Source organism: Passer montanus, unplaced genomic scaffold, assembly GCF_014805655.1.
Source record: "Passer montanus isolate IOZ18808 unplaced genomic scaffold, ASM1480565v1 scaffold6, whole genome shotgun sequence".
Classification (NCBI taxonomy): domain Eukaryota; kingdom Metazoa; phylum Chordata; class Aves; order Passeriformes; family Passeridae; genus Passer; species Passer montanus.
The window spans coordinates 4,547,324-4,569,021 of record NW_024371037.1 but is presented as its reverse complement, the minus strand read 5'-3'; the positions used below and the strand labels follow the sequence as shown (position 1 = coordinate 4,569,021).

The 21,698-nt window shown below is 37.6% G+C and overlaps 1 protein-coding gene across 1 annotated transcript in view; it reads left to right on the top strand.

Moving 5' to 3' along the window:
• The window catches only part of TUBGCP6 (tubulin gamma complex associated protein 6), a 41,150-nt gene that overhangs the window by 16,776 nt on the left and 2,676 nt on the right, over positions 1 to 21,698 (top strand). Inside the window, exons 21-44 of the mRNA XM_039726830.1 lie at positions 662 to 1,467; positions 2,978 to 3,141; positions 4,537 to 4,747; positions 5,269 to 5,442; positions 6,488 to 6,609; positions 6,934 to 7,012; positions 7,452 to 7,561; positions 9,548 to 9,639; positions 9,732 to 9,871; positions 11,506 to 11,655; positions 12,387 to 12,468; positions 12,546 to 12,634; positions 12,811 to 12,926; positions 13,535 to 13,673; positions 13,766 to 13,894; positions 14,136 to 15,441; positions 15,883 to 15,938; positions 16,189 to 16,381; positions 16,648 to 16,816; positions 18,099 to 18,240; positions 19,178 to 19,372; positions 19,631 to 19,763; positions 19,996 to 20,209; positions 21,371 to 21,570. Of these exons, the coding sequence (XP_039582764.1) occupies positions 662 to 1,467; positions 2,978 to 3,141; positions 4,537 to 4,747; positions 5,269 to 5,442; positions 6,488 to 6,609; positions 6,934 to 7,012; positions 7,452 to 7,561; positions 9,548 to 9,639; positions 9,732 to 9,871; positions 11,506 to 11,655; positions 12,387 to 12,468; positions 12,546 to 12,634; positions 12,811 to 12,926; positions 13,535 to 13,673; positions 13,766 to 13,894; positions 14,136 to 15,441; positions 15,883 to 15,938; positions 16,189 to 16,381; positions 16,648 to 16,816; positions 18,099 to 18,240; positions 19,178 to 19,372; positions 19,631 to 19,763; positions 19,996 to 20,209; positions 21,371 to 21,570 (5,211 nt within the window). The remainder of the gene's footprint in view (positions 1 to 661; positions 1,468 to 2,977; positions 3,142 to 4,536; positions 4,748 to 5,268; positions 5,443 to 6,487; positions 6,610 to 6,933; positions 7,013 to 7,451; positions 7,562 to 9,547; positions 9,640 to 9,731; positions 9,872 to 11,505; positions 11,656 to 12,386; positions 12,469 to 12,545; positions 12,635 to 12,810; positions 12,927 to 13,534; positions 13,674 to 13,765; positions 13,895 to 14,135; positions 15,442 to 15,882; positions 15,939 to 16,188; positions 16,382 to 16,647; positions 16,817 to 18,098; positions 18,241 to 19,177; positions 19,373 to 19,630; positions 19,764 to 19,995; positions 20,210 to 21,370; positions 21,571 to 21,698) is intronic.

The following is a 21,698-nucleotide window of genomic DNA, read 5'->3' as shown; positions in this document are numbered from 1 at the left end:
GCTCGGGTGACGTCGGCGGCGCCGGGAGGAGGCGGCGGCTCCGTCCCACTGCCCGCGGAGCGCCGCAGGTTCGGCCCGGGCGGGAAGGGCGGGCGCGGCCCCGAGGGGCTCTGCTGGTGCTGCCGGGGGGCTCGGGGGGTTGGCGCGCCGTGCTCGGGCCCGGCTGGATGCTGAGGGTGAGCCCCGCCGCCGGCAGCTCCGGGGGTGCCGGCAGCCCGCCTCTCCTGGGGGGTGCTCCCGAGTGGCCCGGGGATGGCGGGTGCCCTGCACCCCGGCCGTGAGGCCGCCGCCGGTCGCCATCCCCGCCCGCGCATTGCCCACGTCCTGTGCCCGCGCGGCTGCGGACACCGCGAGCGGAGGGAGGCGATGCATGCCTGAGGGAGACAGGTAGAGGTGTTCCCGCAGGAATCCGGCATTCCATCAGGACAAGCTTCTCTCTTTTGTTTCAGTCTGCCGAGAAAAAATTGGCATCTGGAATTAAGCTTCCTGCACCATCGCTTCGCTGATGATAAAAGTTAAAGTGGGTTTTTTTATAGCTCATGTCCTAAATATGTGGGAGGTCGGTTCTCTTTTCTTTTGGGCTGTCTGAATTCAAGTTAAAGCATACTCACCAATTTCTTATATATCTTATGAGTTTCTTCCTTTTCCTGATATTTTTCAGGTCTTCCTGAAATCAGAGACCCAGACTGTACCTGCCAAAACCTGACAGTTTCATTTGAAATGGAAAGCATTACACAGTTGTTCAGTGACTTGTGTGAAGCACACTTGGCAGGTTTGCCATGGAAGGTTCACTTAGGGAGGCAGAAGATCAGCAAGAAAAGGGCTAAGCAAAATTTGAAAAGGGTTGCTTATAATGCCCTGTTCATGAACCTTTTTCAAGATGAGGCTCGTAAGCTGCAATCAAACGTTTCCAGGCTCCCAGTGAAGAACAAAATTTTGATGCTGTCTTTCAACTTGAGAGTCGCTGGCCTGGGTGTTCAAGCGGATAGACTGGAGAATCTTGTGGAGGAACTGGAAACAGCTGAATGTTTACCATTTACTGAAGTTAATTCTGTCTTAGATCTCTTAGTACAGCTTGCTGGAACAGGTCCTCCTCAGCTGGTACCACAAAAAAAGGACTATTTTCTGAACAACAAATATGTTGGGAGGAATGTCAAATACCAGGGTTATGATTACTATGACGTAAGCGTGTTTGAAGCTGACATACAGTCTCTGATAACAAACGAAGAATGTCAGTTCAGCGACACCATTCAGCAGACCCTGCAGGTGATGGAGGCTGCCCCTGGCACCGGGCTCCCTGCCATAGGGCTGTTCTCACAGAGCTGCCCTGCTGGGGACAGGTTTGAGAAAGAAACGCGCGTCTCGCTCTTCGGTGCTCTTGTCCACAGCCGTACCTATGATATGGACATCAAGCTGGATTTGCCACCAGTGCCTGACAATGCAGATTTGTCTGGACTTGCAATTAAAGTACAGTATCATTTGTTTTGGACTAAGGAGTGTATGCATGCTTTCATGTGTCACTTTGAAACTGTAGTCAAAAATGTAGGTAGTAGTTTAATTGGTGATAGAAGCATACAGCACTGGAATTTAAGATGGAGCAGGGATCCTTTCCTTTGCAGAGAACCAGATAAGCTTTTTGGAGACGGATGATTACAAAAACCTTGGTCTTGCCCTGTAGCTGTGTCAAAACCCATCATGTGGCCATAAGCTTTATGAAATTAAGCCATCAGCTGTATCCGTACCTTCCCTGCCCTAGCAACCTTTTGCTTGCATTTTTGCCTGCTTCGTCTGTTGAGCTCCTCTGCATTGTTCCTTGCTTGTCAGTGCTCAGACTGACTGCCTAAGCATCCTGTTTGACTGCATGTGCTTTGCTGTTCAGACTGCATTACCTAACTTGCTGTATTGTTGACTTGGCTTGTTATATCTGAAAGCATTTTTTCTTTTTTTTTTTCCTTTTTTTTTCCTATTGAATAGCCTAGTTCCTATTGTCCTACTGCCTTTTCAGTGTGTACAGTTTCTAGTGTATCTTTTTCCCCCCTTTTGCTTTCTCTTCTTTTTTCCCCTTTTGCTGTTTATTTTTCTGCCTTATTCTTGTAGAAGTACTAAATAGACTTTTAGAGTTTTTCTTCTTTCTTTCCATTTTTACTGTGTGTAGGTAGGCTTATTTATAACTTACCCTTAGATCCTCATCTTGTTCCCTTTACTTAACATATGGATAGATCTTGCAATTCCTTTAATTCAGTCTGAATTGAAACTTGAAGGCAAACACATTAACTAGAAAAACCCTGTGTCATTCAGTGTTCACATGTGGATGTAAATTGTAACCTAGAGGAGGCAGAACCTTTTTGAGTTAGTGCTGAACTCTGCATCAAAATGGAAAATTTGCAATTTCTTGAGGAATATGCTGCTTTTTACATGGGTTTGAATATCTTTTACTAAAATTGAGGACAATTCTGTACATATGGCTCCTGTTGAGTGGGAGTTGAGGATGTGGCATATACACTGTTTGGACACTTAGAGGTTTTCTGCATATGAATTAGGGAACAAACTGTGTTAGTCATAGTTAACAAAATGCTTACAAATTTGAAGAATTGTGGCCTGGATCCTTTGCCTGGAATAAATGATAGAGCAGTATGATTGTATTTATGCTACATATTGTTGAATGTCCATACCAGAGATTCTGCATTTGTAGAACTATATGTTTGCCAAACAAGAAAGTTTAGAATTTAACACCAGCAAGTGTGGTATATTATTTTGAAGGTGATTTGTTTTTTGTGTATGAGCATTAATACCTGTAGAGACTCATCAAATTAAAAGAGTGCCTACTATAAAAACTTAAAATTGATATTAAGGGAGGGTAGGTGAGAGAGGTTGGGTCACATAGAGTCATTTGAATGGTAGTAAAACATCTTTTTCATTAACAAATGTGTCTTCAGTAAAATGTTCTCATGTCTGACATTTGAACTCTTTCTGACAGGTTCCCCAAAGTATAGACCAGTCAGAAGATGAGGGATTCCAATCAGCATCCAATCTGACTCCTGATTCTCAGTCAGAGCCAAGCATGACTCCAGACATAGACTTGTGGGATGCAGTGCTTACGTATGGACCCAGCAAACGAAGATGTTGGGAAAGAATTGGATAGTATGTGTCTGATCTGACTGGTAAACTTACTGTGCACCATATGCAAATGTGTGAAGGTGCACTGCATCTTAGTTCCACGTGACCTCAGTATAAATAGTGAAATGAGCATGTCTAAGTCACAGATTTCAATACACTGCATTAATACGGATAAAGGAATTAAAGTTGAGTGATTTCAACAAACTGGTTCTTAGAGTGCAGCAGTTTCACAGGAAGAGATAAAATCACCTTTGTCAAAAAAATAAGGAATTAGGAAAACACTGTTTGTGTGAAATGTAGCATTTTTCTAACTATTTTGACTTCTTATATGCTATGCAATTTTTCTCAGTATAAAATGACTGCATATTTTCAGTTTCAAAAGAGAAAGTGGTAATTGTAGAGCAGTAGAAGAATTAAACAAATATTTCCCAGTATTGTATTGTATTCCTTTCCCCGTCCTGTAGACAAATGAAAAAATTGTAACAGATTTCTAGGTGGTCTAGTTAGGCTTGTAGTTCTTTTGGCTTTTGAGTAGAAGATGCATCTCCTGAGAGAATGCTCTCTGCAGTCCTGTTAAGGGTTCCTGGCTCCCCTAAAAGGGGAGGTAAAAGAGAAGGCAGGTATGGCAGGTATCCTGACATTTCAGATGGACAATGGTGTACCTGATTCTTGGAGAAGCTTTGCTTTGTATGTTTTCTGTAATTTTAAATAATAATTCAATGGTGTGCTGTTGCATTGTTAAACAGTGGTTTTTTTTATCTCTGAGCTTTAGAAGCTCAGAAACTCAGAAGTTCACTGTTCTGATTTTCCAAAGCCACTAGCCCACTTGAGCTTTTTTCCTAGAACAAGACAGTTTTTTTTGTTGCTGTTTAGACTGTAAGGGTCCAAGAGTCATATACTGACCATATGCCTGACAGATTCTGTGCAATGCCTGCTACTAGAATTCAGAGTTTTTGGAAGAATTGGAAATAGAAATTGTTTGGAGATGATAGTAACCTTCATTGCAAAGAGGTAAAATGTGTTAATAGAAGTTCATTCTAGCACTTTGAGCATATTTCTCTTTAACTTATTTGAATATTAGCATTAAGTGAACCATGGATCTATGACATATATTTGCCTCATTTTCCTAGTGTGAAAACTGCATCAGGGAGGGCCATAAAAGCAGCTAGTAGTTCTCTGTCAAGGATTCTGTCTCTGAACTGATGTTCAAATTATCTACGTATTTGTTCTCTGTACTGAGTTTGAGCTATTGACTGAATGCAAATTCCCTTAAAAATCTATTACAGGTATATTACTGGTAACTTCACTGTGAGGAATTCTGTCTGTGCAAAACTCTGAAATGCTTTTTTCTTCCTATATGAGATTTATTGCCTTCTTTTCACATAATCACCTTGTAATGTTGTGTTTACTCTGACACAGCCCACCTGGCAAAAAAGAGGAACCATACCTTACTGAAGCTGGGAGAGAAGCTTTTGACAAATTTTATAAACTTCGAGAAGGGGAATTGCAACTGTTTACTAATACTGCACTTCAGCTTCCCCAGCTTGTGCTGGTGAAAGAACCTGAACTGGTTAAGGATGTCTTGAATGTCCTCATTGGTGTGGTATCCACTACATTTTCACTCAATCAGGTAGGGAAGATTTTTATCTGCCCTTCCTAGTAAAATCTTTTTGGTTTTTTTCCTTCATAGAGGTTTCCTCTTCAATACATTTATTTCTGCTGAGATCTTACAGTTGTGACTAATGTTAAGAAGTTGAATGTTGCCTAATGTCAACAAGGCAGTATTTATATATTGTAGTAATTATGTTACTGGAATAGGCTAAGAGTATTTGTAGTTCTCTATAAAGGGAAAATAGTGTTGTGAGTACTTGAAAATAGATGTGTAAATAATTTTGTAGAATTGGATTTTCTTTAAGTAATTAAGTAGAGTCTTATTCTGTGTATTTGAAGGCATCGTTCCTACTCCTCCAGTTTTGCTACAATTCAGTGTTTGTCTCCCTGTCCTAGCTATATAGTCTCAGTCACCTGAGTATCTAAACTAAGAATTCGTCTGCTATTATTTTTGTGTGTAAGCTATTTTAAAACAGAATACAGCTCTGAAATCGCTGAATCTGCCTGTTTTTTCTTTTTTTTCTCCCTGTATCCTCTTAGTCTGCTCAGTCATTTGTGATAAAGGAGGGGGTGTATGTATCTGGAACATCACCAGAGACAATGCATAACGTGCTCTCGGAAGTTGCAGAGTATGGAACCTATTACACACGGCTGAGTCGTTTTTCTCTTCAACCAGTTTTGGATTCCTCATACAGCAAAGGACTTGTGTTTCAGGTAAAACAATGGCATTAAATCACCCAGATTTAATGGGCCAATTATCTGAGGTAGAGAAGGTGACGGATTTAATGTAAAGCTGGAATTTCTGCCTCCTGCAAAACTGCAGAGTATTTTAATGCTCTATCCCAGATCGGCATGGAACAGTGCTGCTATATTTAAATCATAGCTCTGTTCTGAGGGCTTACTTGCACTGAAACATTCTATAAAATGTCTTTGTTACCCTTTGTTTAATCATATTGTTCTGTTGTGGACTAAATAACTATAATTTTTAAATGCTTGAAAAACATTGCTTATTTATGCAGAAAGATGTATAAAAATAAAATACGAGAACTTTCTTAGTATACTATATATAAAATATATTTTTCAAAGCTAAAAACTGAGGTAGAAAAATATTGTATTGAATAGCTTCAATTACTTTTCCTTGGTTCAAAATTATGTGCAAATTTTCCATGTCAGTCCTCTGTATATTATGTTGAGCTGTATGTACAGCTCCGTAATCTTCTGTAATATCTGGTGGTTTAATCTTCTCCTAATGCATAGAAGTTAGGATTAGTTATGAAAATCTGTTCATTCTGTGTAGGTTGTCAATATTTCTGAATATTTGATTTACAGCAATGTTATTCAATTTCTCTTAAGAAGGTCTCTCTGTTAGATAAAGTTCTAGATAAGTGTTTTGCAGTATCTGGTTTAGGCACAAAAGTAAGGAGGCAGGTTTCCTTAGGTTGGTATTATAGAGAATGCAGAGCTCCTCAAAGGACAAGTCAAAGATCTGAGCCAAGATGCTTTATTTCACTGTGCATGGCTACAGGCTCCATGCACTGTATGTGTGAAGAGTATAGAGGAGTCATCTGGCTGATTGCAATGTCTGAAGTTGCATGGACCCTCACTTGCCCCTTACTTTGGTGTACAAGTCTCCCTTACCTGCATATGCCATTAATTTTACTAAAAGGTTTGTTTTCATGCTGATGCAGTTGATGAGAGACATTGATAGACTGCTAACAACTTTCACAGTAAGACTTTAAATATTTTCTGTTCATACCAGGCATTCACAAGTGGACTGAGAAAGTATCTTCAATATTACCGAGCCTGTGTTTTGTCAACACCTCCTACTTTAAGTCTTCTAACAATCAGCTTTCTATTCAGAAAATTAGGTCGTCAGCTGAGGTAAGAGAATGGTATTAAATGTTTAAGCTTTTCATTGCCGAAAAAATGCAATCTCTTCATGTACTCTGAAAAAGACCATATTACATGGGCATTCTTATTTAGTCTATCAGTGTTTTTCCTCTGTTTTACAGATTTTTTTTTTAATATCCAGACTATTGTAGGGAAAACATACAAGATCTTTATACTCAGTTTCTTTGTTATGCCTCTTATCATTCAGCACGTAGAGTGTGATTGTTGGACAGTATTCAAATTCAGCAAAGTTCATCACTGATCTTGGAGACTCCTGGTTGAAATTTTTCTGTATGTTTTAATACTGTTTTTTAGGTATTTAGCTGAACTGTGTGGTATAGGAACAACAACGGCACTGGGGGTCAGTGGTGGAGCTGGTGCTTCATTTCCTACGGTGATTTTTTGTTTGATATTTTTATGTTTGTTTTGGGTTGCAATGTTAATATTCTTCAAATATATTGAATTTTACATGAAATACTTAGTGTTGGTCTCTCTACTAGCAAAGCTATGACCCTGGACCTTTTAACTGCAGTTAAAACACTATAGTCCTTTTTCCAGATACTTAATTTGGAAATTTGTCCAGGGTTTTCAATTTCTAAAATAATCAAAGGGTTCAAAATGAGCCTTCTAGTCATGTGAATCCAACTCTAAACATATCTGATAAAGTGATCTTAAGTAACTTGTGCAGGTAAAGTGATCTTAACTGCAAATAGGTGGAGGAAATGAGATGAATCTGCCTTCTGTGTCTAGTGAAATATGTCAAGCCATGTATTTTTATTATTAAAGTTGTTGTGAAGTGTGTTGTCTGATGTTAAAATATTTTTCATTTTTAGGGTGTTAAATTGCTTTCATATCTGTACAAAGAGGCTCTCAACAATTGTAGCAATGAGCATTATCCAGTTCTTCTGTCTTTGTTGAAGACAAGCTGTGAACCATATACAAGGTGTGTCCATATTGTTCTCTGCATAACTGAGTTTAAGAATTATGAATTGGTAATCTGGTGAGTAACTCTGTGTGTTTAACAATGGTTTTTAATATTTTCAGAAAAAAAATACACGTCTGTATATGCAGTATATATTAAAATGAGTTAATTTTTTTAATTTTTGCTGTTCTATGCCTCTTAGCTCATTAACAATGTAAGAAAATACACGTCTGTATATGCAGTATATATTAAAATGAGTTAATTTTGCTGTTCTGTGCCTCTTAGCTCATTAACAATGTAAGGGGTTATGTGTGGCTAGATTAGTAAATAAATATGTGTAAATAAGACTTAATTCTTGCTGCTGGTCATGGAAATTGAATATAAGATTTGGATAAACTTTTATTTTTTTCCTCATACCTCAGTTAAAATCCTGAAACTGGAAACTGAGAAGTTTCTTTTATTGTACAAACTGGGGATGTTCATGCTTTTTTCCACTGTCTTCTTGTGGGTTTTTTAGTAAGTGAAAATGAATAAAATATCTGTTGTTAATTAAGTACATGTAACTAACTGATAATAGGAATAATTAAAAGTAGAGTTCCTTGGATTGCAGCTGTTTTGTTAAGCAGTGCTCATCAATTTAAAAATTACTGGTTTACAGACATCTGAAGAGATGATCAATTTTTTAATAGCTGTTTACAGGAATTATAACTGTAGTCCATCATCAGTTTGCAATGTTACATAATAGATGTAAAAACACTTAGAAGAGAAAACAAAAGTCTGTCAAAATGCTCTAAATTTAAGATTCCTCCCATGGCCACCCTTCCTGTGTTTTCTTCCTTCTACATGAAATGATCTTCAGAGAAATTTAATTTCAGATTTACCAGAAGCCTCGCTGAAATATCTTCACAGCTCTTACCCTGCTATTTATAGAAGGAAGTCAGATTTCTGAAATACCAAGGGCATCACATGGAACCTAGAAAAATCTGGATTGCTGCCTTGATTCCTAAATTTGCTGCAGATATCTCTTGAAGCATCAATTATACATGATCAGGACTACCCTGGAAGGAAGTCTCTATTATCTGCCAAAAATGTTACCCACTCATTTATTAACCTGAAGGAAATGAAATAATACAAGTTGTTGCTCAAATAAATCATAGAAGCATTAGATTTAATAATTTAAAAGTGCTTAACTTTTTACATACAACCTTGAAGTTGAGCAGTGTTTGCTGTGTTAAATGCTTCCACTTCCTTGCACAGTGTTAAGTAAAAATTTTTTTAAAAAAAGTCTTCCAGGACCTCTGAGCTCACACAGAGAAAATACGAAAAAGCATGAATAAATATGCCAAAATAGTAGTTCTCATCATTGCATGTATATTAAAAATGCCTCTGGGTCTGGGGAAAAAGTGCTTGGTATTGCATCTTTGTTTTATACTCTTTTAGTTTCTCCCTGCTGAAATTACCTCTGTTGAAAACAAATCCTTTCTGCTTTTCTCTTGCTGTGCCCTTGATGTGCTGCAACATTTTCTATACATTTTTAATATATATTTAGTAAATTGATATGCAAGAATAAAATAATTGTTTCAATTGAGGCACTGTTCTCTTATCTAAATTAATTATTGCTAAAATATTCTATTAAAAATAGGATGTGCTGCAACATTTTCTATACATTTTTAATATATATTTAGTAAATTGATATGCAAGAATAATAATAATTGATATGCAAGAATAAAAATAATAATAATAAATAATTGTTTCAATTGTGGCACTGTTCTCTTATCTAAATTAATTGTTGCTAAAATATCCTATTAAAAATAATTTAAGAAAAGTGTAAAGCCACAATCTCCTGTATATTTAAATGTCAGTGTCACAGCACTTAACTGATGGCTTTTTTACCCTGCCTATATCTTGTGTCTTTTGGGATTTTAAGGAGCATACTAACTCCTTGGTTCTTACAAAGAAGAGAATGTGAAAGGGTTGATTTTCAATATTGTACAATTTTTTTTTCAGATTTATCTATGATTGGGTATATAGTGGTGTATTCAGAGATGTTTATGGAGAATTTATGATTCAGGTGAATGAGGATTATCTTTGTTTCAGAGGTACAGTATATATACAGAGCATTTCTAATTTCTATAATCTGTGCTATTAATTAAATAACTGAAATATGTACTTCCATCTTTTTGTTACACAGATAAACATTACTGGACTCATGGTTATGTTTTGATTTCAAAAGAAGTAGAAGACTGTGTCCCTGTATTTCTTAAGCATATTGCTAATGATGTATACATATGTGGGAAAACTATAAACTTGTTGAAATTGTGCTGTCCTAGGGTAAGTTTTGGGTTGCTTCCTTCCTATGACATGGAAAAAATCATGTCTCTAGCGCAAGAGTCTAGGTTTTTAGCAGGTTCACTCTTTTATCAAAACTTGGTATTACATAAGTAGGATGATGAAGGGCAATTACTTGCTCTCAGATACTTGTGATGCTTCTGATTATCCATTCTACTTTCTACCACCTCACTACAGAAATATACATTTTAACACCATCAGAAAAACATGCTGTTTTTCTTTTCTTTGTATTGAAAGCAGAAATGTTTTAGACATTCAACCAAGTGCCTTCCACTTCTTGCACTACTCCTTTTTGGTTTATACCTGTCTCACTTTTACCACTTCATGGCTCAGTTCTTTCACCTGTAACACTACATTTTCAAGAAGTACTTAAATAGTTTTGTTTGTTGGTATTTTGCAGAGCAGTTCTTGTCCTTGATAAGAAAAACACGTTCAACTACTTTGTATCTACTCTCTTCTCTCTATATGTCCAAAACTAAAACAACCAGAGAGGTGTCTAAAGCCTGTAGACATTCCCAGGTAGTTAGTACTCTCCTTGTCAGAGCTGCTCAGTCTCGACAGAGCAGGGCAGCTCATTATCAGCTATGTAGTGTCAGGTACGAGCCTAATTCCTCAAGTGAAATGTCCCTCTGCCAGTTCTCCTGAGTGCTCTGATAACCATTCCCAGACCGTGACTGGTGTCATGGTGACTGGTGGCAGGTGTGTCAGTAGTACTGGGCTCTTCAGGAAAGGGTCAGCAGTCACCTCCATGGTAGTTACAGCTCTGTGAGTCACTAACGCAGGGTCTCCCCCCAGGTCATACGGCACCCAGGTTCAGTCATCTTCCATCTGTGTGAGAGTGCCAGGCACATTTCATTCCTTTTGATAATGCCATCAGGAGCTGGGTCTTCCCTTCTGCTTAGGTTAATACATTCCCAGGAATACTGCCCAGGGTTTCCATCTTCTGGCTTTTACCAGTAGACTGAGGGAATCCAGTGTGAGCGAGCTTGTGTGCTCATTTGGTTTTTTCCTTCAAGTTACCTGTTTCCCTCAGTTACCTGTTTTGTGCACTGAATAGAATAGCTTCAGAGATTTAGGGTTGTTGAGGCAAAGTAGGAAGACCAGTTATACTTAAAGAATAGGTTCTCTGTAGTGTGCACTGGCCGTGGTTTTGAGAATTTTTCTTGTGCGGAGGTCTCTCCTGTAGGGGTGTTAGAGAGTTCCTCCTGAGTGGGGATCTATGGAGGATGTAAGTGAACAATACCTGACTTTTGACAGGAGAGATGCATTCAGCATTGAGTTACTCATGCTCAGTTAATTTGGATATTCAGAACAGGAAAATTAGAGATCTTTAGAACATGATTTGTATAAATGTGTGTATTAGATTTTCAGCAGCAAAGACAGAATTCTAAGAATTTGACCTGTGATGCAAGTTGTGGACCGTTGTACCTTTGTCTCCTACTTTGAATTATATAAATACCAAAAGATGATACTAATACAAGCTTTAGATGCTGTGTGGAGCTTTGTGTCAGTGTCTTGAAGCGAGACTAAGTTAAAAAAGATCTATAATGTGAATTCATAATATAAAATTTTACACTTTTTAAAATGTATGTAAAAGGAAATTTCTCATTTTTCAGCATTATATATGTTGGTCAGATATACCTGTTCCCCGGATTTCAGTTATTTTTTCACTTGAAGAACTGAAAGAAATAGAGAGAGACTGTGCAGTGTATGTAGGTCGAATGGAAAGAATCGCTCGATACAGTTCCATAAGCAAGGAGGAAAAGGTAAATGAATAAAGGAACAAATACCTCATTATGATTTTTTTAAAATAGTCAGTTCTCATTTTTATTATAACCTTTAAAGAATTTGTATTTATAGTCAGAATTTTTTCATGGCTAAATTGCAGTTTTAATTGCAACAGATAAAAATTATTAAATATTAAAGTTATTTAATATAACTTTAAAAAGTATAGGTGGTGTGTTGACATTTTTTGGCCTTTTCATGTATTAAATGAGTGTTAGACTTCGATCTTAGTTCTTTACATTAGGAGATTTGTCGTCTTACTGAAAAGAGTGTTAGATTCTGATTTAACAAGTGAGATAAGCTAATTAGTAACTGGATAAGACTATTTGTATTTTCCATAGCTAATTGTTTTTCAGAACATTTTAATGACAAAAAAATTTCTGGCCTTCAGATTCCATCAATTTAGTTTATATATCGGATTTAGTTCACTTTAAAATCTTGGACAAAAAAATTTCTGGCCTTCAGATTCCATCAATTTAGTTTATATATCAGATGGATTTAGTTCGTTTTAAAATCTTGCCGTATTAACTTCCAATACTAGTTTGTAGATCTTGCATTTACTTACTTGTTTTGTTCATATTTTTGTTGTATTAATTGATTAATAACCATTATAAAATGTGCATCTGTCTTTGCAACAGTGTATTTCAAGTCTAAAATAATAGAAGAAATTCCACCTTGGCTTTTTATTTTTGGTTGTTTTTTTTTAAATTAGGATTTGCGCGTGGAAATAGCCAAACAAGAATTAATTGTTCATGCTCGGGAAACTGCTAGCAAAGTACTAAAAGCCATTAGTGGTAAGTTATAGTGACATTTTTTGTGTTTTCTAGTGGGTTTGTTAATGTAAACTAACAGTATCTTTATTTTAATACAGACAAGCAAATATCAGAACGAATGGCTTTGGATGCGAAGAAACGGGAACAGTTTCAGAAGCTGAAAGAACAGTTTGCAAAGGACCAAGAGGTATCTCTGTCTGCAATTCTAGAGGCAGACTGTATTTCTTAGGCAAATAAATTAATGGATGTGTTGTACTGAGGTTGAATTAGTAGCTCATGGTGTACAAATAGGAACTTCTTGTAGATATGTGTGTTACAACTGGTATTGGGAACAGCTTTTAAAAGTGTTACATATTTATGCAGCGTCGTCTTGCGATAAGGCAGGAGGAGATTGATGATGATTTCAGCTATGCCCGAGAGCTCAGAGAGAGAGAAAAAAGACTGAAAGCTTTAGAAGAAGAACTGGAAAAAAAGGCAAGGTAAGTGTATCTGAGTTGTCTTCAAAACTCTCATAAAGATCTCAGGAAAAAATAATTGCATGTTAAAATTCACAGTAGACGTTGTCCTACAAGGGTAGTATTTGCAGTTAGAAGATGGATGTAAGGATTTTTGGTAATCTTTGAGCAATTTTGTTACAAATGGTTAGTGGCTGAAAAATCTAGGACCCACTCATTTGTGCCAACCCTATCCAGTCTGGGTTTTGCTATAATCAAAATTTCAGGAAAAAAAATTTGAATGTGTCTTACAATTTAAATGCAGAGCCCACAGCGAAAATGGTCACATGTATGTCAAAGTAGAAGTAAAAAGTAGTTGGAGTTAGATTGATATTTCACTTTCTTCTGTTTCATCTAAAATCACTTACAGCAAATGAGTGATCTACTAAAAATAGTTACAGAAATACATGTTGACTAAAAACACAGTCCTGTGTTTTCCGCCTGTTCATTCTATGTGACTGAAGCCTCTGGCTTGTACATTTTAGGCACCAATTCTCAGTTCTGAAGTGCTAAAAAGTCTTATTCTTTAGATGGGAAGATGAAAATCAATGTGCAAAAATCTGTAACTTAGCTTTCTTTTTACCTTCATTTAGGCAGGAATTAATTGACCATTATAGCAAACTTTCTGATGATGCAGCCCGTAGGGAACAAAGAAAATTATGGAAAACCCAGCGCCACAAGTTGGAAACAGCCCGTCTTAAGTTTCTGTTAGAAGATCAAAAACGCATTGAGGTACCTCCTAAAAAGATTTAAGAAGTGTAATTTAGAAAATTTGATACTTGGTACTTAAAGACCTTTTTCTTTTTTTTTTTTTTTACTTGTAGGAAATGCTTGAAAAACTTCCAGATGAGGAAAAAAATTTTCTCTACAGGAGAAAATTAGATATTATTCCTTATAAACAGTGCCAGTTGGCTTTGGATAAAACCCCTGTTGAGAAAGAGCCACCTTCACAAGTGAGTTTATTTTCTTACATAAACTTCAAGTTGCTGTTCCAGGTTTCCCTAAAGGGGCTTAATTTCATGGTTCATTTCAGTTCAGTAAACACAAAGTTCACTGTAACAGCAAGGTGAGTAATTATCATTTATGTACTCATCAGAAAAATTGGAAAATTTTTAATCCTGTAATAAAGTGATACCTGAATTAGTAGGTTGATATGTGACCAGCCATACAGTGTAATAATTATTTCTTTTTTAGGTGTCTTTTGTGAAACCTCTGTCTTCTAATGAGACAGTTGGCAGGAAAGAATCTGAGACTGAACAGGGATATGCTGCTTCTGCTGACAAAGCACTGCCTATGCCAGAGCCAGCAAATAATAGTGCTGATGAGCATTTTCAGCCTAAAGCAACAGGATCTGAAAGCAATCTCCAAAATTCAGAGAAAGCATGCAGTTCTCTATACAGTGCTGAGTCCTTGCCTGAATCCAATGTGAATATAGAAGATTTCTTATCAAAGTCACAAGATGAACAGTCTGTTGCTGTCAGGGTGCAAGGATCTTTGCTAGATGAAGCTTTCCAAAATATTAACTCAGATCTTTCTGAGACTTCGCAAGTGAGTGAAAGTCAGCCTGTCCCGAGAGAGGCACCAGAAGAAGACAATGCACCATTGCAACAGCAAAGCGAGTACGATTTTAATACAGTTCTCAGACCATCTGCAGCTTGGCAGGGACATGTTAGAGTTGGGGAAAACGTGTTTGATGTGGACAACAGAAGGCCTCGCTGGAACATTCATGGACATGCATCTGATGCCAACATCAGAGTGGGAGAATATGTACCTCAAGTGGACACTTACCGGCCACATTCAAGTGCTTACAGGAGTTCTTCAGATTCCCATATAAAAAGCAGCAGCTATACTTCTGAAGTTGAGTCTAGGAGACCTCGATGGAATATTCATGGGCATGTTTCTGAAGCTCATATTAAAATTGGGGAATATGCTTCAGAGATAGAGACCTCAAGGCCCAGGTGGAACATCCATGGTCATGCTTCAGAAGCCAATATTAAGATTGGAGAGTATGTGTCAAATGTGGCTCCTACAAGGCCTCGATGGAGCAGCCATGGTCATGCATCTGATTCCAATATCAAGATTGGTGAAAACGTGTCAGAGGTGGTCTCAGGCAGACCTCGTTGGAACATCCATGGGCACGCCTCACAGTCACACATCAAAATCGGAGAGCTGGTGTCGGATACAGAGCCTCTGAAATCCCGTTGCAGCCCGTTCGGACACGCATCCCAGTCAAGCATCCAAATAGGGAAGTGGGCCCCATCTACAGAAGATGATCCCATACCTCATCGTAAAGCCATTTTGGGTTCTTCATCTGACTCCACAGTTCAGACGCTTCTGTACAGTGAAGAGTTCTCTCCTGCTGAAGGGAGCAGAAAGGAGGCAAAACCATCACAAGTTAAGGAAGAGACACAGTCACAGATATCTGACAGTGTTACAGACTGTGCTGATGCTAATATTAAAGATGATAAAAAGGAAAATACAACAGAAGAGAAACAAGAAGGTAAAATAAAATTAGGTTTATTCGGTCAGCATTTGTTTAAGGGCTTGTGCAAGTAACTCTGAATGTTTGTTTTCTGAATGGGTCCTTTCTTCCCTACTTACTCCACTTAATTCCTTCCATTACTTTTCATATAGTGCTAGAATTCAGAGGAAAGAATTTGAGCTTAGATTTGTATCCTATATGCAAGAAACAGAGCATTAAAAAATGAAACTTTTAGTCTGAAATTTTGTGACACAGGACCTTTAGGGTCCTTTAGAGAACATGCATAAAACTGCCTGGGTGGGGCTATGGGGAGGTACTGTTATTGGTGTGGTTGTTTCTGTAGTAGTTTAGACAGGAATTTTGAACAACTTTAGGAGCAGATCTGAGGAGCAGATCTGAGGTATGAACCAAGTATTATAAGCAGGTCCAAGTAAATGCTGACTTTAATTGTATTTACAGTAATTGCAGATGTTGTCAACAAGGACCCTTCTCCAGATTCCTCACAGAGCTTACAGGTAAGAAACAGAAGTGGTTGTTGAGAGGACTTATTTTTCTTTTGAAGAATTGAACTGGTAATTAAGGTAGTAAATTTCTCTCCTAATATAGTTGTCACTGTAAAATCGTATTGTTTTTACATGTCTGAAACACATGGGTGAGTAGGCTCTTCTCATTTGGAACAGCTAGGCAGTTACCTGTAGGAACACATTAAGCCTGAACAGACAAACCCAGCATCTCTCATAAAATTTGTCCATTTATGAATTTTAGAGAGAAGAACCTGAAAAGGCCATTTCACAAGATGCCGTGCCTCAAGAAACTTTATCTTCTGAAGCTAATGCTCCCACAACTAAGGAGAGAGAAGGCGAAGAGGAAGATACATGGAAGAAAGAACAAGCTTATTTGAAAGCCTTATCTGATCAGTATTGTATTGAAAAGTATCAAGATAGTTATGATTTGATGTGTGAGTAGAACTGTTGGAAAAGTAGATCAATAGAAGGTGTGGTAAATTTGAACTGGAAAGCTGAATGCTGTGACTTACCAGTAAATTACCAAGGTTATGAACTGCAGTAGCCAAACAATTTGCTCCAAGGCACAAAGATGAGAAATACATTTTGGCATGTTATGATTTTCTAACCTAGAGGTGTTTGTATACAGAATTTAATAGGAACATATTATTAAGCTTCTTAAATATAATAACTTACATTGTGTGTATATTTTTAAATTTAGCAGAACCACCAGTTTCTCATCTCTTGCATCACGTGATTCCAAGATCATACACGTTTCCTGTGGATCCTACAGTGCAGTCTGCAACAGATGAAACTGCTGTGCAGCTGAGTGAGCTCTTGTCTCTGCCAGTGCTGATGAAACGTTCTATTACTGCTCCACTTGTATCTCAGTGAGTATTTGTTAGGAATTTTGCAATTAATTTTGCAATTAATGTTGTATTCTATTTTGAGACAGGAGTTGCACGTAGTCTTAAATTTGCTCTTAGGTCCTAGAAGCAATTCATTAAATGGTCCATTAGTAATTAAAAAGTTCAGATCTGCATGATGAATAACAACATAAACTTAGATGTTTATTTTCAAATTAAAAATTTGAATGTCTATTTGGAATATAAGCACTCAGAGGGAAGTCTTGTAGATTATGCAGCAGTGATTTTAACACCATTAGTTTCATTGTTCTTTTAAAAAGAAGGTGTATTATTTATAATATGTATGCCAGTTTATATTTGAAAGATGAAAGCTAAGGGAGTAAAAGAATCTTTTGATTCTTGAAATCTGATATTGGTCAGGGTATATTTCATGCTTCTATAGGAACTCCAGCTTCAAGGCTATTTTGAGGTATAATAAAAGTTCTTGTTACTATTGGGGTATGTAAGGAAACCACATACATGTTGGATGGTTTAATTAGTGTATCTAATAATATTTTAAATAAAAGGTTTTGTTGTTTTGTTCAAGATTAGCTTTTGTCATGAAAACAATTGCTCACAGACACTTCTTTTAGAATCTGTTTTCCTGTAAGTTTCCATCTGCTAGCTCTGAGTATGCTGTACTCAAAGTTTGGTGCAATGTAGGAAGATGTTATTGTCTAACTTAATTTTAAACATCTGGTTGGCTACCAGAACAATCTGTGTACAGATTCACACATTTACCAAACTGAGCCTGACTTTTTGTGCTGCCAGAATTGCCCTATCCCTGATAGGCAAGTTAAATTATTTAAAGCTAGGTTGAATACCTGCATGGTACTGTAGACTGTGTATAGATCTAGATACTAGATGGAGTATAGTTCTTAATATCTGGTGTCAGATTTCTTTCAATTAGTATATTCTTGCTGGGAATTTAATAGTCTTTTAATTTGTGTAGGTGACAGAGATCAGAATGCTGTTGATAAAATGTTGATCCAGGTCCAGCAGCATATTCTAAAGATCACTGTATGTAGTCAGTCTTATAATACTTCCCAATATTTTCCAGAACCCAATTACCTGAAGTGGTAGGTTTTAATTCTGATATATAATGGATGAGCATTTTTTGTCTCATGTTTTTTTGCCTATATGAATAACATCTTAGATAGCAGAGTTAAGTAATGGTGCATTAACCTGATGTCACCACAGCTGAATGTTAACAGGAAGGAAGGAATTACATGTAAGTATAATCCCTTTTCTCTGTTTTTATTCTTAGTGTTTCTCTTGTGAACAAAGCAATAGTTGATTACTACTTTGTGGAGCTGAATGTAGAGAAGCATTTTGAAGCATTGAGACACTTTTTGTTAATGGAAGATGGGGAGTTTGCTCAGTCACTCAGTGACCTGTTGTTTGAGAAGGTATTTACTTTGATGTCTTAACCCCAGTGCTTGGGTTGTCTGCTTTACCTTCATGCCTCTGAATTGGTTTGATGGGATGAGTGAATGGTGTGAATTAGAATTCTGGCTTGTGGAGTTTTCCTCTTTTGTACTGTGTCAAGAAGTCTGTAGCAAGGAACTCTGTTAATGTTGTAAGGAAGGAGAAAAAAGGTCTTGGACAGATAAGCATTCATGGAAGGGTACTTCACTCTTTCCTGTGAAAACTGCTCCACTATTGCTGTCCCTTCCTGTCTGCTGGCAACAAGGCTGGAAGAGCCTGTTGCCATTTGCTAAAATCCAGTGGAAAGCTACCTACTGCTGTGCAAACTACCTCCTCTTACCTTAAATATCCTCAGATAGAGAGCAGAGGGGAGGCCATGTGAAGAGAGTGCTGGGCCCTCTGATGGGGCAGTATTTTCATGACTTACTGCTGTGTTCATGGGGAAGACAGCAAGGTAGGACAGATAGCCTGAGGCAGCTGTAGGAGAGTTAATGCATTTCTCTGAGTCCTGAAACTGCTTTAGACCCAACTAGGGAGAGCACTTGGGAATTTATACGTGATGAATAGCTTTATTTGTAAACCTCTGAGAGTGCTGAGGTGATGAGACAGGCACATTCAAGTCATATAAATTCCTTGGGTCCCTGGCTTTCTAAAGACTCTATTCCCTGCAGGAGGGACTGAACCACAGCAGACATACAAAAATAAATCAGTGTAGGTATGAGATTACCCTTCATGCTGTGAACAGAAAATGCTTCAGAAATTGCTTCTTATGCTGTTCATGCATCCCTATGGCAGAAGTAAAAACTTCCAATCAAGGCAGGGTAGTCGCCACTTTATAATTGTGCTTTAATTCACCTGTGTTCAAGAGCCAAGACTTTTTATTAATATGGTGTAATTTGTTTTTTTTTTTATCCCTAGCTTGGATCAGGACAAACACCTGGTGAATTGCTGAATCCACTGGTTCTTAATTCTATCCTAAATAAAGCACTACAGTACAGTCTTCATGGTGACACCCAGCTTGCTTCCAATCTTTCTTTTGCCCTCAAGTATCTCCCAGAAATGTTCACGCCCAATGCACCAGATGCTCTGAGTTGCTTAGAGCTCAGGTACAAGGTAAGGGGGCACAGAGCACGTTGGGACACTGCAGTTATGCCATGGTTCTTATGTACAGTGGTAAAGTGAATATGTTAATAAGAATGCAATATCTAAAAATGGAGTAAAATAATGTGTAATGGAAACTACAGGATTTACTTAGCCTGACCATTGCATTACGTTATTAAAATACATAATAATTGTTGAAATACTTTTATTTTAAATAATGTTATAATTTCTAAAAAAATGTAGTACGATCAGCACTGTTATTTCTTGCAGGTTGACTGGCCTCTGAACATTGTCATTACTGAGAGCTGCATGAATAAATACAACAAGATTTTCTCCTTTTTGCTTCAGCTGAAGCACATGGTGTGGACTCTCAAGGATGTTTGGTTTCACTTAAAGCGCACTGGTAAGTGTGACTAGTGAAAGAGAGCATTTTGTTCAAAATGCCAAGGAAGATGTTTTAAGAAAATTGTGGCTATTGAAGTTTGACATGACTGTGTATAAGCAATTGTCTAGCAGAGGGTGCTGAAGGCATTTTAAAGACGATTAGACTCTACTAATAAAAACTAAATTCCGTAAAAAAATCTGATTTTAGATGGTCTCTGCGGCTGATAATATATTTCTGCTTTTATTTTCAGCTTTAGTGAGTCGTGCATCAAATTCTGTCCAGTTTCGACAGCTCCAGCTGTATAAACATGAGATGCAGCATTTTGTGAAAGTAATTCAAGGTTACATTGCTAATCAGATCCTTCATGTTACATGGTGTGAATTTGGAAACAAACTGTCTTCTGTGGGCAACCTAGAAGAAATTCACAGAACACATGCTGAATACCTCAACAAAGCAATCTTCAGGCAAGCTACCATACTTACTTTTACTTCAAATGCATGTTAAGGCAGTGGCCAGTCCTAGCCTAATGTATTTGTGCAAAACTGACTTTTACATGACACATTAAGTAGTCTTTACATATGAAAGTGTTCTTATGTGAGAAACAAACTTCATGGCATCTTACAAGGTCTATACTTTGATACTTTTTTCTCAGCTGTCCATCCTTTTCATTTCCCTGGACTCCCTGAGTTACCTCCTGCTCCTGGTCACCATGCTTCTGCAAGCTTCCAGTCTACTCAGGACAGCTCTAAACTAAGGGCACGCGTGCCACAGTTCTTTTTCCTTCACTCCATCCTTTGTAAATTACTGCTGTTTTATTCATCATAAGTAGCGTGCACAGTAGGCCTTACTAAAGGATGTGAAATCAACTCCTGTACAATGTGCTTTTAAAACATGTGCGGTGACCAGGGCTGGATTTGAAAAGGACTAAAAGATTTATCTAGATTTATGAGCAGTGCAAGAGACACCTGTCTTTTAGGAATCACAAGCTTTTAGCCCCTTAGTTACTCTATTTGAGGCAAAGGGGTGGTGTGACTAAAAGGAAAGGAGCTAGAGAGTGTACACTGAAATTATGGTTTCTTCTTGAAGAGTGTACACTGCAATTATGAAGTGATGAGATGGAGGGAGATGATAAGGAACAGAAACTATAAACAAGAAAAGAAATTTCTCCTTTCATGTCTCTCTTTCTGAGTTTTAATCAGAAAAGACTTGCCTAGAGCTGCTCTTTCGTTAGCAGGTGGTAGGATTAGAGGAGATTAAAGTTTAAGGAAACTCAAAGCATGTTGTTAAATGTCATCTCTTTTGCAAAGGCAGATGTCATTCTAGAAATCAGAATCTCTTAAGATATCTTAAGAGCAGATATAAGTTTCTTTTGTTAAATGTCATCTCTTTTGCAAAGGCAGATGTCATTCTAGAAATCAGAATCTCTAGAGCAGATATAAGTTTCTTGGAAGTGCAAGTAAACTGTGTTAGATTTAGGCACCTTGTTTAAAATTTGTTGGCTGCAGTTGTGGGGATTTTTGTAAGCAATTATTGTTAACCTAAAGCATTGTCACTCCTTTTTATTTGTGGTCTTACAACCAATAAATTACACCAACTAATTTCTGAAGCTGGCTTTGTTCTGTTAGGGGTCTGTTGACAGAGAAGGCAGCCCCTGTGATGAACATCATACATAGCATCTTCAGCCTTATTCTGAAGTTCCGCAGCCAGCTCATCTCTCAGTCGTGGAGCTTCGATGCAGGGAAGCAAATGGCTGTTCATCCCAACTTCGGTCTGATGCAGCAGTCGTACAACACCTTCAAGTATTACTCCCATTTCTTATTCAAAGGTAAGAAATTGCATAAATTCTAGATAGAAGAAAAGGTCAGCTGGCTACTGGAACATTTTAGTAATGTAATGTAAAAATAGGAAGATTTGTATACTTAGGGAGTGTTGGAAATACAGTTCCCAAATGTA